General features: G+C 38.9%; 1 protein-coding gene across 1 annotated transcript in view; it reads right to left on the bottom strand.

The window, feature by feature from the left end:
• Positions 1 to 1,833: 1,833 nt before the first annotated feature.
• Positions 1,834 to 17,085, bottom strand: part of adam12b (ADAM metallopeptidase domain 12b) — a 78,525-nt gene continuing 63,273 nt past the window's right edge. Inside the window, exons 19-22 of the mRNA XM_062431111.1 lie at positions 16,732 to 16,840; positions 14,550 to 14,801; positions 2,221 to 2,384; positions 1,834 to 1,922 (exon numbers count right to left, since the gene is read on the bottom strand). Coding sequence (XP_062287095.1) covers positions 1,871 to 1,922; positions 2,221 to 2,384; positions 14,550 to 14,801; positions 16,732 to 16,840 — 577 coding nt within the window. The 3' untranslated portion in view covers positions 1,834 to 1,870. The remainder of the gene's footprint in view (positions 1,923 to 2,220; positions 2,385 to 14,549; positions 14,802 to 16,731; positions 16,841 to 17,085) is intronic.

The following is a 17,085-nucleotide window of genomic DNA, read 5'->3' as shown; positions in this document are numbered from 1 at the left end:
ATAGTCTTATCTTAATTTATTATTATTTCAGAATGAACAAGTTAAAAATGTAATTGCAGAGGACCTCAATTTTTTTGTTTGTTTAAAAAAAAAAAATTAAGGTTTTACAGAAAAAATTGCAACAATATGGGAGACCTGTGAAGACTCTAAAGGAAATTGGGGGAGGGGGGCTAGGACTCCTAAATATGGAGCTGTAAAAAATGGCATTTGAACTGTCAAAATTGGCAGTAAGGAGAAAGGCAAAATAGGTGCATCTAGAAATGAATATCATAGCACCATTTAAATCATAGGGCCATATCTAAAAAAATAGACAGAAATTTAGGTGTGTAGGACATCAATCATATTTTTACCACTCCAGGGAGGTATGGCATATGGCACACATAATGATGAAGGAATCTCCCTATATGTATGCATCTGTATGGAATAATCCTGAGATTTGTGTAGGAAAGAAGTCTGTTTTATTGGGGAAAATGGGCAAAAGAGGGAGTGCAGCACTTTGGGAGATCTTCACAAGGATGAATGATATCTTTCATTTAATGAGAGTATGCCCAGTATAATCTGAATTGTAAGGATGTTTGGATATACAAACAAAGCGAAAGTGTTCACCGTTGAGATGCATAAAGGAACAAATGCACATGAGAAGCTTTATAACATACTGTAGCAAGCAGTTACAGTATGTTATAAAATACTATGCAAAGTGAATAGTGTTATTTGTGATGAGTTAGAGAATTGTGAGGCAAAATTACTTAAAATGTCAAATAGATAAGGAAACATGGTGGTATATTGTATCAAATAATGGGAGGTATATTACAGATCTGGGGGAAAAGGTAACCTATACAAAGTTTTGAACAGAGTTTACTACACATCCATCAAATAACATTGGATGGAACTGAGCAAGGATAAGGGCTGGAGGTGTGGAGGAGCACAAAGATATGAAGATATAATCAATAGGTAAATATCTTTTTCTTATATTGGCCATTATGTGCATTTCTTACAATGTGCATTGTAAATATAAAGTATTCAAGCATATTTCATTGTATGTATGAGTGCATGTACAGTATGTATGTTTGTTTGTTTGTTTAAGTGTATGTAAATGTCAATATATGGGTATGCATATGATATATACATATATGTTATCTTCTTTTTTCCTGTGCTATTTTTCTGAAGGTAACACAAATACAATATATGGTATCATCCAAGCATATATTGATTGTTATTGTCGTGGTTATTAAGTTTACTTATTTTTGTCACTTTTGGTTTGTGTTATTTTTTCCCCCTTGTGTGTGTTATTATGTTTTGTTTGCCACTGTATATTATGTTGTTGGTTGATTGAAAAAATATTTTAAGAAATGTAAAATGAATGTCAGTGCTCTGTGGGCCACAAACTGACGCTGTCGACTTGCTGAGTTGTGCTCCATTTCCCTTTATCATTGAAACAAACTTTTTTGCACGTCAATTATTCAAGCAACTTCACAGGTTATAAAAAACATCATATATTTCAGCATTTCATTTGAGAAAAAAGTATAAAAGTCACCAAAGAAAATATGCAAAAGGAATATCCTAAACGACACCTTGATCCTTTTATTTCCTCTTCGTCAGGGAAAATCACTCATTCTCAGAGTGCTCTGTGGACAATACCGAAGTTAAATACTGTAGTTAAATACATAAATAGTTCATTGGTACCTGAGAAAGGACAACAAAGCACCTTTTTAGAGGCGTAGCACTGAGTTGTGATGTTAGTCCCCTTTTGCTAGAAATGCTGTGACACTTCCAACTGTCCAAAAGGTCTGACAGGGTCTCAGTAATTAGTGCAAATCAAGAAAGTTTCCGCCTGTTGGTAGCAGATCTACTCGTCCATGACGATGAGAGCTCAGCAATCCTTATGAGTCTTTGGTGGTCTGTAGGGCAACACCGGCGCAGGTCTGAAATGTAAAAAGAAGCAGACATACATAATGCCATTAAGACAGCAAAGATGGAAAATTGTTAATTCATAAATAACTGTGAGGGAACAGACACTTCTCCTTGATATCATTACCCTTCCCACAGTGCTGCTGCTCCCTCTTGTGCACTGGGTGCCAATTATCATGCAAGTGTTAAACCTCTTTCTGTTAGGGACCCGTCACATGTAGTTGAAGCTGTAGCGAACATTTATGTAACCAACACCTACTATATGTCTGAATGACTTTAGGTAGATGAAGCATGCTATTCCTGTCACTTTACCTGCTGGGTAAAGGGATGGTGGGTGGAGTGGGGATAGGTATGGGCAGGGGTCCATTTCCAGGGATGTGGATCCCTGATAGTGTTGCACTGTAACCCAGTCGAGAGCTCCTCCCTAGTGGGTCGGCAGGAAGAGGTTTCTGTGGTGGACTGGGCTTCTCAAAATCCTGAAGAAGAGAAGAGATGCATGGAAATAGCTTTAGTTCATCAGGTCTTTATGTATAAGTGCTAATAAAAAAACATTTAATCCAAGGTTTAGTATCTTGAAGAATTACAGCATTTTTTTCAAATTAATCAATTTACAAATGCAGATTTGCTCCACAGAAAGCTTTAAAATTGTTCTTGGTCTTGAAGGGACGGTGAAATATTTCATTCGTTTGGCATTAATTTGAAAAACACCAGAAAGCACATTATTTTGAAATCCATGAAACCTGAATAATATGTTGCATGCGACCTTCTAACTCCCTTTAAATATAGATTATCTGTACAGCGGCTATCTGCAGACAAAAGCAGACACGTTTCACTAGAGGGCACTGTGTTATCAGCAGCTCCTCTGAATTCCCACAGCTAACATGAGATGAATCCCAAATCTCCTCCTCGTCCACCACCACCACCTCTGTGGCAGTGCTGTTCGAGTGTGGAAGGTTATCGGAATGAGGTGCCATCATGTGTTACTAATCTACAGCGAGGAGGTGAGGCAGTGATAAACATCTGCTACCAGCAGCCCGACTACCGTCACACACACACACACACACACACACACACACACACACACACACACACACACACACACACACACACACACACACACACACACACACACACACACACACACACACACACACACACACATATATATGCACAACTCCCCCCATCCACCCACGCTACACCACAACACACACACTCAGAGGAATACACAGTGACGGGACAAAGTAAAGTAATATGCACACAGGAGAAAAAGGAAATCTACATCATGCATGGTAAGGTTTAGAAAATTCATGAATGCAGCCAAGATGTGACTGAGTTTGTCTCATCAGCATACAGAGTTATAAACCAGTGAGTGTTCATTGCTGTGTGACCCAGAGGACTCCAATGCAGCCGTTTTAACGTCAGACAGACTCTGCGTGTGTATGATTTTTACCTAACTAAGAGTGATTATTACTATATTACAGTATGTATGTGCTGTTCCCTGTCCACATACTTTTGTGTACTTTTGGTCTGGTGGTGTTTTTCATGGTTTGGACTTTAGGCCCATTAGTTTGAATTCCCAAGCGGAAACTACCACAGCTTGAGGCTGAAACCTGTTCTTAGTAAGCTACTGTTTGTTTCAGTCTGAGGTAGTGTGGCGTGTTTTTCACAGCGTGAAATAAAACACCCCGCAGTTCTTATTTGGAAGGTCCTGGCTACAAATGAGAAAAATGCAGTAAGTCTGAGCTTCAAACCAGCTTCAATGCAAACCGATGTTGATACGGGCATCTTTATACACGGTCTATGTTTCAATGAAATCTTAATGTTGCAGCAAAGAGGATATTTTAGATGTACTTTCAACTTTGTGGCAACAGTTTGGGGATGCCCCTACACACAAAGCCAGGTCCACAGAGAAATGGCTTTCCCAGTTTGATGTGGAAGAACTTGACTGCCCCGCACAGAGGCTCTAACCTTAACCCCATCTAACATCTTTGAGATGACTTGGAACAATGACTATGAGCCTGGCCTTATCTAACCTCACTGGTGCTCTTGTGGTGCAATGGCAGCAAATCCCTGCAACTAGATAGAAGAAGTACGTGCACACTGAATCAGATTTCCCACAGAATTTTGATAGAATATGGTGGTTAGATCTCAGTCCAACCCTTTAGTTTCAGTAAATATCTTTTTCTACATTGTTTCTTCTAATAACAAATCTTACTGTCTGCTTATCAATAAAAACACTCTTCTAAATGACTTAGAAGTGGATCAGGATCAGAGTTGATTTATTTTACAGATGAAAATAAAGAAGATCTGTCATTAAGACTTTGTTTTTCAAAAGCTGAACCAACTAAAGCAGCATAATACAGGTGTTTCAGATTCAGAGGTTTGAGGCTGAGCTGCAGGGTAGAGTGGAGGTGTGTGAGGAAGTTTATTTGTGCTGTTGAACGTAACTGCTGTGAAACAACCAGAAAATAACACTTTATTGATCTGATTCACCGGCTTTCTTACTGTCACCGCTCTCTCACTTTATTCACTCTCTACCTCGCTCGACCACAGCTGCTAATAACAGCATTCTGTAGCCGCTTACTGACAGAGCAACTCTGTCCCCCATTCAGTGTCCGGAGTGTTTTATACAGAACAGCGAACCGCTCAGTAACGTTTTGGAGAGTGTACAGACGTATTCAGCTCATTGTGAGACTGTGGCGGCACAAATTAGACTATGGTGGGCCGCCACAGTCTATATAATTAATGGGAAACGCTGCCTTTACTTTTATTTGCAAGGATTTGACCAACTACAGGTCTTCCTCCGGCAAAAACTCCAACTTTTGTGGAAAAAGAGAAAATAAAATGTTCAAGAATCACATATGGGTACAATGTTTGGATGTCCAGATACTTTTGGCCATGTGGTGTATAGAGCACATACAAGATACAGCTTGAAACAGAAAAAGAGAAGCATCAACGATGTAAATAATTAAGCAATAACTTGGGATATGATGATATATTGACCATATTTGATGAGAACATGATTTAAAAAGTATCACAAGTCACACTTGTATACTGTGCTACCTATACCCCACACTGAATTGCGGCTAATAAATAAAAAAATAACTGAAACAACATTAGCAACAACTCATGCGAACAAAAGATGCTATATAATATTCATTAGCTGAGGTGCACTGTAGTAGCCTCTTAACTGAGAACAAAATGTTTTTAAAAACTTAAAATTTGCCAAAATATCTGCATGCAACAGCCCAGAGCTCCTTAGATGGAGTTAAAAACAAGAGATGCCCCACCGAGGTTGAAATGTTATGATTCTTTAATCAGACTCAGCTCTGTTAGAAGCACAGCAGGTCGGATTCTACTTCAAAGTCCCATGTGGATATTGTTCTTACTTGTAGAGAGTTTGGGGGTAATAAAACATACACAGTGGGACATTCCTGTGATCCCTTTAGAGGAATCTGTGTGAATATTAACTCAAACTAAATATATTTCACTGACTTCCACACACAGTGCACCACCCACTGTGATCTTAAAGTACATGCTCGTTCCTGACAAACTCCTACATGTGTAAGTTATGGCAAGTTTAGTTTAAAAGAAGAATAACTCTTCCCCCAGAAATACAGAAAATCAGGCTCATTTTTAAAAGCGTGTACAGGAGAAAACAAAGATGTAAACGATTAGATGCATGCACTCAAATGCAAGAATAATCCAGGACCCATGTGCATTCTAATGCCGCTGTTGGCAGAAAACCTCACACTGTAACTAGAGTATTGCTGGTGTTCACATGTCTTAATTCAAAATGAAGGATTGCACTGTCCTCTGTGGCTTGAGAAAGATCTATGAGCCTTGGGCTTACAAGCACCTTTCAAAACCCACCAGAGGAACTGAAAAATGCTTGGTCGTCTGGCCAAAAACAATGCTATTTTTCTAAGTTCCTGAAAAGATGACATTTTGGGAGAGGCATGGTTTTCCCTCAACAGTGTGATGATACTGCAGTCTGCTTTTGCAGTGAACCTGCCACAGGGTTAGAGCTTATTTGCTTCACATTTATTCCACTCTACAGGTATCTGATATATATTTTCCCCTTCAGCCGGCCAAGATAATAACAAGCAGGTTTGTTTGTGAAAATTCTCAGCTTGTTTTCTTTTCACATATTGCTCCATTGCAATAAATGCAGAATTGGCTTTATTCCCCTGGAAACACCTCAACATTAATAGTGTGCAGTCCACACAAAGGCACAGATAGCCTGTCAAAAAGTCATAAAAGAAGACAAATTGGCATAGACAGCAGGGGAGGTTGTGCAAAGTATTACAATACGCTTGTAATACACTTTCTATTTAAGGATTGATGCCCTGTATGTCCTTGCTGGCCTGTTATTAAATCTCAACAGAACCCTCTATCCTGTCTCTGACCTACATGTGCCATCTTTACTTGCTCCATCTGTTTCATTACAGCGAAATGAGCTAGTAGATATTAGCAGGTAGCAGGGTTGCATTGTTTTGGCTGGCCTGTGAGCAGCCTATTCATAAAGCAAACACTGGCCTTTCAAAACCATCCATGGCTGCTTGTGTTGCTAGTTGTTGCTGCTGCTCACCTGAATGATTAACCTTGGGAGGCAGAAAAATTGGATCTGCACACGCTTCTCTCTAAGTCCTTTACGCTCTGGTTTCACATCTGGGATTATATTATGCTCTTTATCCAGCAGAGAGAAAGTGTCATATCACAAACCTAATGTCTTCCTCTCTTTTAAAGCAGCATACATCTGCCAATTTTCCCATTGCACCCTGCTGTGGCTCACAGAGACAACACTCCTCACTGCGCTGGTACACAAACGAATCAGGATTTGGATCAAATGCGAGAGCAGACAGATGGATTTACTATCTCAACTGCATCCAATACTGCTGGCGCAGCAGAATTCAGTGCCTTAATCAGGAGTTGGGTCACAGGGAAGAAGACGGATTGAAATCTGCAGTCAATATGTGAGAAAGCAGGCTGACCGCAGTGCAGAAACACCACAAGTTCCTGAATCAACACTTTGGTACAACCTTTAAATAGACGATACAGATGGCTGTACAAGTTTTAGACCATTAGGTACAGTTTGCATAAATTGTACACTTACATAGACCATTTTAAACACTGCCTACATTTTTTTTTGATTGATATCCTACCTTTCATCCCATGCTACTGGTTTTGGTTAAATTAATTACAGTATGAAATTCATAAGAATTTTGCTAGACATAAGTAATCCATCACAGTGAGCATTTCCCCTGCTTTTTTTTAATCATTTAAGTTACATTACTACCAAGAGGTAATGCAGGGTGAGCAGTAAATTACTTGAAAACTCTTTTTCATTGGTGTGTTCAACCATAGTGGGATGTTTAAGAAATGGATAAAAGCAAATTATTTTCAAATGTTTGTGTTTGTTCTCTGTCTCAGACTTTGGGTTGGAATTCTTGACAACATACAGCAGTTCATGAATGCAATGTGTTTAGCAGCTCACTCATATCGCAGGTGTCCTTAGATGCACTATCAAGAAAGAGTTTTCCAAATAATCACTCCCAGCTTCATAAATATGCAATGATAATGCAACTTGACAAAAGAAACAAAATGGTAACTTTAGTTTGCAAGTTTCAAGTCTTGGCAGGTTTATTGTCACACTTTTTTTCAAATGAAATTAAATTGATGGTTGCACTGAATATAGAAGATCAATGTAGAAACCTAAGGTATGGTTTAAAAAATGGTCAGGAGTAATGTATGGTGAAGTGTGCATAACTTGAATTTAATGGGATACTATGAGGGGCCGTACAAGCCATATTTCATTCTGGCCCTCCCACATACATACATTCTCCTTTCACATACATATATTTTTACTCTCACATACATACATTCTCCTTTCACATACATATATTTTCACTCTCACACACATACATTCTCCTTTCACATACATATATTTTCACTCTCACACACATACATTCTCCTTACACATACATATAGTTTCACTCTCACACACACACATACATTCTCCTTTCACATACATATATTTTCACTCTCACACACATACATTCTCCTTTCACATACATATATTTTCACTCTCACACACATACATTCTCCTTTCACATACATATATTTTCACTCTCACACACATACATTCTCCTTTCACATAAATATATTTTCACTCTCACACACATACATTCTCCTTGCACATACATATATTTTCACTCACACATACATATATTTTCACTCTCATATTTATACATGTTCATACTATAAGTAATATATGTATGTAAAAGGAAAATGTATGTTTGTGAGAGTGAAATATATGTATGTGAAAGGAGAATATATGTATGTGTGAGTGAAAGTATAGTGGAAACGGAAGGAGTATAGTGGAAACGGAAGGCAGCATTTATCGTCTACATACTCCGGTACAGTAGGTGGCGGTATACACTTAATAAGCAATGGTTGCAACCCGCCCCGGGTCACGTAGTGTATGCAGTCGTAGCGAGAAACGCCGAGTCTGGTACAAACATAGTGGAGACCAGTGGCGGCCGGTCAATGCGGGGCGCTGGGGCGCCGCCCCCATCAAATATCTGGCCAAAATCTACTTAAACATATTAAACATAAATGAATTAGAAAATGCTAAATAATTATGAAATAAATAGTATTTGTTAGCAAGATGGTCATGTTAGCCTCTAAGCACCTGTCATCATTCATTTTAAATCGATTCCAAATGGTATTTTATTAATTTCTATATGTACTTCCTGTATGCGGGGCGCCGGACTAGTGGAAGTCAATGCAAGCCCTCAAACTTTTGACAAGCATGTGACCTGAGGCTGCTCTCTCATTGGCCTGCGTCACGTTTCCCACGGGGCGCAGCTCAGTGCGCCCCGGACACGCCCACTTTTATTGGCAGCGAATTGTTGTTGTTTCATGTTTTTTAATCTACTGTGATTGGACAGTTCCGGCTGTCATTCACGCCTTCCCGTCAGCTGCTGTCATCCAAACTCCTGCTGACGGTAGGTTCAGGAGATGACGTTAAAGTGGAGCCGCGGAAATTAAAGAAGATTATTTTGTAATTTCTCTACAAAAACCTAATTTCAAAAGACTTTCACTAGAAGAGAGAAAGAGGATAAAGCAGCAGCAGGTGACGGAGGAGCTGAGAGTTTCTCCTGCTGCTGTTATGATAAACGGAGCTGGCTAGCTGGATGCAGTGTGAGTTATTCCTTTTATTGCTTAATCTGTTTGCTGTTTCAAAGTGTCAGCACCGAAACGTTGTGGACAACGACAGGGGAACGAGACCTAAAACATCTCTCTGAAAAAAATCAAACAGAAAGCTGCAGCCATCAAGACAATAGCATGGAGCTAAGTTGTTTTTAGCAGACTTAGCATTGCTGAGCTCTTTCTGCAGCTGTTTCACCACATCTGGCCACATGTAGACCTCTGCTATGCCAAGCTCCAGAAGAGGAACATAGATTCAGTCAGTGGCTGCATCCAGCAGCTCCAACAGGACATATAAAAGATCAGGTAGTAGCTGCATTGCTGTTATTAATATTGTAAAGTGTTAAAAAATACTTTATAAAAGACATAACTATGAAGTGTAAAAAACTAAAATGCATAAATGCAGGATAAGAAATGATGGAAGAAATTTTGACTATTACAGTTGATTTGGGTACATTTCATTATTAAAATAAGTTAAATAAATTATGCCTAATCACAGCAGTGTATAGTGCTTAATGCGCCATCTATTGTCATCTTTAGGTATTGCAACAACTAACAGATTACAGTGAAATCAGGACTGAAGACACAATAACTAAAATATAGGTGGTGTCTCTTTTTAAGCATATTACCTTATTGGTAACTCTGCTTTAACTGCTGGTATCTTTAGGTGACGTGAGTGAAATGGGCATTTTATCATATCTGGTTATAATTTTTTATTCCTCTCTCTGTGGGTCAGAGATACCATACTGGGACAAACCAGGGGACATTATAGTATGTTGTGTTGTTTTTAGATTAGTTTTTCTTTCTTATTTATATTTTTTTGCTGCGGTATGAAGTGGTGCTACGGCTTATTTGACACTAACACTAGGACCACCAACCATCAAACTGCGCCCCCCCAAACATTTTTGTCACCAGCCGCCACTGGTGGAGACGGAGAAGTGACCGAGAAACACCCAGATAGGAGAAGGGTAGAAGAACAAAACATATAAAAGAAGGACTTTGACCAGACAAGGACCCGCGGACACATCGGTGTGATTTTATAATGGCGGAGAGACAGACGGAGACCCGGTGTTTCGGTTTAACTGGTGACCGTGGTAACTGGTGACTGTGTTAACTGGTGACTTTCACGTCGGCGTTCTCCTAAAAAGGACTTTATAGTTTAATAATTTTTCATCTGTCTTTAATATCTAAGTATCTAACCATTTGTGTAAGTTCAATTGTGTTCAATTTCTCGTAACGTATCTTAAAATGTGAGAAAGTCACCCGTTAACACGGTCACCAGTTAAACCGAAACACCGGCGGAGGACCGGAGAGTGAATCCGGTGTGTCAGATTAACTGGTGGCTGAATTAACTGGTGATAGGTGACTGTGTCGATGCCTGGTCAAAATACTGTAAACATCGCTAGCATTAAATCAGTTAAAAATGTTCCTGTTGTCAATCTCATATTCCGTCATGAATCTAATGTGAAGTCGACCTAAGAATTGCTTCTACTGTCCCTCAGCCTATAAATGATACGTACACTGAGGTATGTGTTCAGCACGAACGTGGTGTGGAGTTAGCTGTTAGCCGTGTTAAATTGCGATAGCGTAACGCCCAGATTAACTTGTGACACAACATCTGTAATGTTATTTACCATCAAACATGTGTTATAAGAAAGGCTATATAGGCATTTATCTCTCATCACAGTGATATTTTCAAGCAATTCAGCACACCTGTTAAACAAAAGACGCGACTGTTAATTTGATGTTTACAAACAGCCACGGTAATAGAATAAATTGTACGTGCAGGTCTGGAAAGCTAAAATCACTACAGGTGTACAACAGCCCATATACATTTGGTTAACAGGACACAACTCTGAGTGTTTGTTGTAAGTTTATCTGTGGATGCAACTGTGACCAATTTTGTGCAGCCACGCTGTGCGATTTCGTACTGATAATGCCTGCTGATACTGTATGTTGAAAGGCCTAACAATTACTATAAATCTTCAACATGGATTCTGTTGCGCTAATTCATCTGTCATAATGCTGAAATCATGTTTTGTTGGTGTTAACTGCTCAGTGTCTATAGTGCCAGTCCAACAGATCCAGTAATACAAAAGTGGGAGTAACGTCGGGAGTAGATTCATCGATTTAACATCAATAAATCTCTAATAAAATGTTCTTGTTTTCGGTCTCATATTTTGTATTAAATATCATTATTAATCTGATGTTAAGTCAAAACTGTTGATACTTTCTAACAGTGTATAACAAACAGTCTCGAGTATGTGCCCATTTTTAAAGATTTGCTTTTGGATGCAGTAAATAATGCAATGTGAAAACGCCAGCTAGTAGCCTATTTAAAAAAATATTGGACTGCTTTATATCAAATGGTTGCAATAAACAATATCACGATGCACTCATGTTTTAGATCTGGATTTGTTACGGTTCACTCTTGATGTGACTTATCTCTCTCCGTCTTTGATTTCTGCGTGGCGTAACAGTGTTGACACCGGCTCACACGTATATAGTTATAGTGGTCGGTGGTTCGATTCCCACACGTGTTGTTTTTAAACGACCAGAGAGCGAATGAAATGTTCGTAGTGAGAGGTCTAGTATTTACATGTATTTTAGTTTACACATACATCAATGTTCCAGAATACTATGTCTGTAACATTAGTAAAGTCTCAAAAGACACCGACTAATGAATATGGTAGAGAGGCGAAGTAATTGGAATGTTTATTTCCTGGTTAGTCGACATGGGGTCCTGAAAGGCCACGCCCACGAAACATCTGCCACTATCACCAGTTAATCTGACACACCGGACGCTGCTGTACAAGACAGGTGAGTAACATCGGTGCTGCTTCACATAAAGTGTACCGTTACCTGCTGACATTCAGCTCACTGTTTAGTTAGTCAGGATATGTTGTTGTTGTTGTTGTGTTGTTATCTGTAAAGTAGGAGAGTTGTTACTACAGCTGTTTGACGCTCTGCACGTTAGCTTCGCAGCTAACGTTAGCAGTGCGCTAACGTAACCTATAACATAGCTGCTGTGTAGTTGCTCGCTGTGTATCTGGTGTTTGTTCACTGCTTTCAAACAGTTTACAGGCTGTTACAGACTGTTTACAATATTTGGACAATCTTGATTTAGAGCAGCATGTTATCCAGGCATTGCAGAGGAAAAGAAAACACACAAATCAACACTAGACAATAGAAATGTATGTCTGTATAAAACAATAGCTCAAACAAAAATATATTTTTTTAAAAACTGCATCTTGTTAGTTAGATGATGTTTTTTTAATTCAGCTGAAAAAATCAAGGCCTGGTGATTTCCAAAACAAAAATAAAATATATATTTGCTCCACACAGTTGTTACAATCTAACTTTATATGAATGTTTTACATTGCACATTACTTTATCTTCTCAGTTATCCAGTAACAATGGCATAAGACGAATAATGGGTCTGTATTTATTCTTTTCTCCAGAAACCTCCAAGCCTCTCATCCTGTAGCCTGCTCATCAGACCTGGACCCTGCTCTGCTCAGCACTCCTCTGGATTCTTCTCTAGACCTCCTCTGCTCCTCACAGCATTTCCCCGGCCCCAGCTCGTCTTCAGCCTTTCCCCAGTTCAATATCCCATTTCTATTCCCCTCAATAAATGTGTTTTCCGTCAGTCGTGCTTCTTGCCTCTGTGTCACATACTTAGAGTAACTACCCTCATCTAACAACTGAGTATCGAATTATGTAAGACTTTATAAAATGTACAAATATGTTTGTGTACATTTTTCTTATTTCTACTGATATCGTGATTGTTCTGTTTTATACTGATAATAATACATAGATGAAGTAATTTTACTCTGCATTGATGAATTGAAAAATGTTATTACAAACACCCATGTGTTAGTTTCCATATTTATTTTAAATTTTCACCAAACAATGAGAAAAAAATAAGAAACCTACAAATTAAATAAGACAAACTTATAAAATTAGGGAAATACAGTAAAATATTCTGGGTGACAGATCTCCACACACAGTAGCTTGGTATAACTACTCTTCTGTCTGTAAGTGCTTCATGTTGGAGGGTATCTGCATCTCTGGCAGAAACACCAGGCTGGATGACCCTGGACAGCGTGGGGTGTGGCTTCAGTCTGTGAGCCTGCAGCGTCTGCTCACCTGGTTTCAGACTCATTGAACTGGTTGAACTCTGACCTCTGCCTCTTCCTCTCCCCCAGGAACAGAGCTGCACCATGATAGTAATAACACATAAATAACATCAGACATATTACCTGTAAACTTGGTATAAATATGTTATTTACTACAGGAGACACATATCACGTTATTTCCCTCTAAATAACTCTCCACTGTGTGACGTTACTTCTCCCGTCTATCTGCTCATTTCTCTTTTTACATCATAACAGGATGAAACTAACTGATATTAATAATATAAATAATGTCCGAGTAGGCTGCTTTATGAAGCTTTCTTCCTAGATCTTTTACTATGCTCAATAAACTGCTAACGTGACATCTATCACTGATGAAAGAATGGAGGTTAGTTACTGTGAAGCTAGTAATGTTAGCAACGTTGCTAACATCATTTATACATAGGCTAAATTACTCCTCTGCTTTGACTTCGGATTTAATAAGTATTTGGTCTCAACACCTTGTTAAATACACTTGTTAATAAAACACATGCTACTGTACTATCAGAGCAATAAATGCTGCTTCCCACACTGAAGCTAACTTACCATCCCGCAGCAGACGCTTCAGACTCTGCCATGTTGGTCAGCTTGCGCAGTGGTTACGTCCGTTGCCATGACAATGCACGTCCATGAACTTCGGGGGTTCATGGACACAGTTAGGTGTAACATTTATGTGAAAAGTATATATGTGTATGTGAAAGGAGAATGTATGTATGTGAGAGTGAAAATATATGTATGTGAAAGGAGAATGTATGTATGTGTGTGAGAGTGAAAATATATGTATGTGTAAGGAGAATGTATGTGTGTGAGAGTAAAAATATATGTATGTGTAAGGAGAATTTATGTGTGTGTGTGAGAGTGAAAATATATGTATGTGAAAGGAGAATGTATGTGTCTGTGTGAGAGTGAAAATATATGTATGTGTAAGGAGAATGTATATGTGTGTGAGTGAAAATATATGTATGTGTAAGGAGAATGTATGTGTGTGAGAGTGAAAATATATGTATGTGAAAGGAGAATGTATGTGTGTGAGAGTGAAAATATATGTATGTGTAAGGAGAATGTATATGTGTGAGAGGGCCAGAATGAATTATGGCTTGTACGGCCCCTCATAGGTTACGCTTCAACACGCAAAACTGCAAGAATGGTCCATTAAAGCTGCGATCTACAATATATGACACAGTAAAAGCTACAAACATGAGGCAAAACAAGTCATATTACAACAGAATGTGCAGTAAAAAAAAGCAAACAAACCTGGTCTATCCTGTACGACGACTGCTGGCGTGGCAGACTGAGAAAAGGTGGCACTCTTGGTGGTGAGAGGGAGGTGTGGGCAGGCAGGAGCCTTTGATGGACTGGAAGAGGGGGCAGGGTGGGCTGGCCAACTCTCAGGGACACCGGCATGGGCTGGCTGATGTGCAGGGGCTGGTAGAGGGGCAGTCTGCGCAGGCTGTGAGAGTGGAAGTTGTGGGGGGGGAGAAGAGGCTCCGCGCTCAGGAGAGACGGCTGAAAAGAGGAGAGAAAGTTGTTTTCAGTAATTTCAGTTATGTGTTATACCACTATTACTCAGGCCTTTTTAAAAACACAGGTGCTATTATTAACATTAACGATGGCTCTGTTCGAAGCAGCTGTCCCAGTAAGTCAAGAAAGTGTGACAGTGAGCCAGCATGAACAATACCAGGTCCCCGAAACAAAACACCTAAATGGAATTTAGCTGTCATTAATTTTAATCATTTACATTTTTTCCTACTTACTTTTCCTTCTGTGACATGTAAAAATGTGTAACATGATGGGAAACTATTTTAATGATGTGATGATGATTTGTTTGAGATATTTATTAAGCAAAAATGCCAAATACTCTGGTTCCAGCTTGTCAAGTGTAAAGAATTTCCTACTTTTCTTTGTTTTGTATGGTCGTTAATAGAGTAGTTTTTGGTTCTAGACTTCACATAGTCAGATGAAGCAAGTTGAAGTGGATGTTTTCATGAGTCCAGTAGCGACCAGAGCCAGGACTCCATCAGAATGAACATTATTGCGCTGTTGTGGATCTCGGCTTTGTGTTTCAATATGTATAATGCCTGAGTGAACTATCTGTTAGTTCTGATCATTCACTCATTCATAATCATCACAGGCAGGAAAACATTTTGTTTGTTGTGGGTGAACTGTGAAGTGCGGAAAAAAGTACTGCTGCTCTTTTCTATTGACAACTGCTTTCTATTGACAACTGCTGCTCAATAATTCAGTGCAGGTCTTCTCTGTTTCGGTCTCTTTGGACTGATCGCATTTTTGATCATGATTTCCTCTGGTCTATTTGAAGCGGGTCTTCTTCTTACTTACAAAGTGGGTTCAGGTAGATTTTAAACTGGACCATTTTGGACCTGTGAAGACCTCTAATCTGAAGGTGTCAAATTGTGCCTGTGAAACTACTACATTATGACATCTTATGATCGTGGTTGTGGACCGCCTGGTTATGGATAGCAAGCTTCCGTAGGTTTCTATTATTATTGTTGTTGTTATGCTTCTCTGTGTGTCTCTCCTTTCTCCCCCTCCTTCTTTCTCTCTCTCTCTCAATCTGACTAGTTAAGGCACATGGCTGCACACCTGGAGCCTGGTACTGTCCACAGCTTCTTCCTCTTAAAGGAGAGTGTTTCCTTGCCACTTGCATCAGTTGCTGCTGGGGGAAATGTTAGGTCAGTCTAGACCTGCTTTATGTGGAAAGTGCCCTTGTGCAACTTCTGTTGTGATTTGATGCTACATAAATAAAACAGACTTGACTTATAGACTGAACAATGACTACATTAATTGAAAAACAATCACCAGATTGATCAATAATGAAAATAATCATAAATTGCAACCTTAGAGATCATTTTTTGGACAAAAAAAAAAAAAAAACCCACTTCAGCCATGAAGCTCTCATTAGTGTGAAATAGTTGATGTCAGAGTCAGTTGTACAACTGGAAAACAACATTATTAGATATGATAATCTAATAGAATAAATAAGCTATTTTCTTCCCCAGCCTGAATCAATCTACTAAAAAAATCTTTTTTTATCATAATTATTAAACAGGGCTCAAATAACAACATCCTGAGTCTCATTTAAATGGTGCAATCTCTCAATTAAAGTTTCTCTCTCTCAACAATAGCAACTTAATTAATATTTCTCTGAGGGATTTATAGTGAGGCTGAATCAATTACTCGGCTTGCCGTCATCTTGTTTTGTTAACAAGCCTGCAGGCATGACAAATCTAAAGTGAGGCTCAGTTGCAGGTTAGCGAATGGATCTAATAGAGTATGATTACAAAAGAAATCTAATCTGATTGGCCGTGACCGAGAGAAGAACACAAACACATGTGCAGCTAACATATGGTTCTATATGAACAAATGGGAACAGTATACACATGCTTTTTGATAGATGTAGTAACAGCAAGTGACTCACCTTATAAATGTTGGCTCCAGAGGGTTTGGGTGGAGGCTTGCGCTGTGGCGTGGGTCTGTACATGGACTGAGTCCTGATGGGGCTGATTGGCCTGCTGGCCTCCACAGATCTATACGCACAACAAAATTGTTTAAAAAAAACCCCAAAAAACAAAAAAACATTTCAGTTGTATTTAGACTATAAGTGAAGTAAAAGAGTGTTACTTAGATGAAAAGTTTTTTCTTTTGGTTTGATGATTATGTATTTCTACTCATTGTTTTCCCTCTGTTAAAATATTACTTATGTAAACAAGAACAGAAAAAACTGTATAGGTTGCTACATTAAAGTATGAAGGTTAATTTTTGATCTTTGAAA

This window comes from Scomber scombrus, chromosome 12 (genome assembly GCF_963691925.1).
Source record: "Scomber scombrus chromosome 12, fScoSco1.1, whole genome shotgun sequence".
Taxonomy (NCBI): Eukaryota; Metazoa; Chordata; class Actinopteri; order Scombriformes; family Scombridae; genus Scomber; species Scomber scombrus.
Note: the sequence above shows the minus strand (reverse complement) of the source record. Positions and strands in the feature narration are given on the sequence as shown.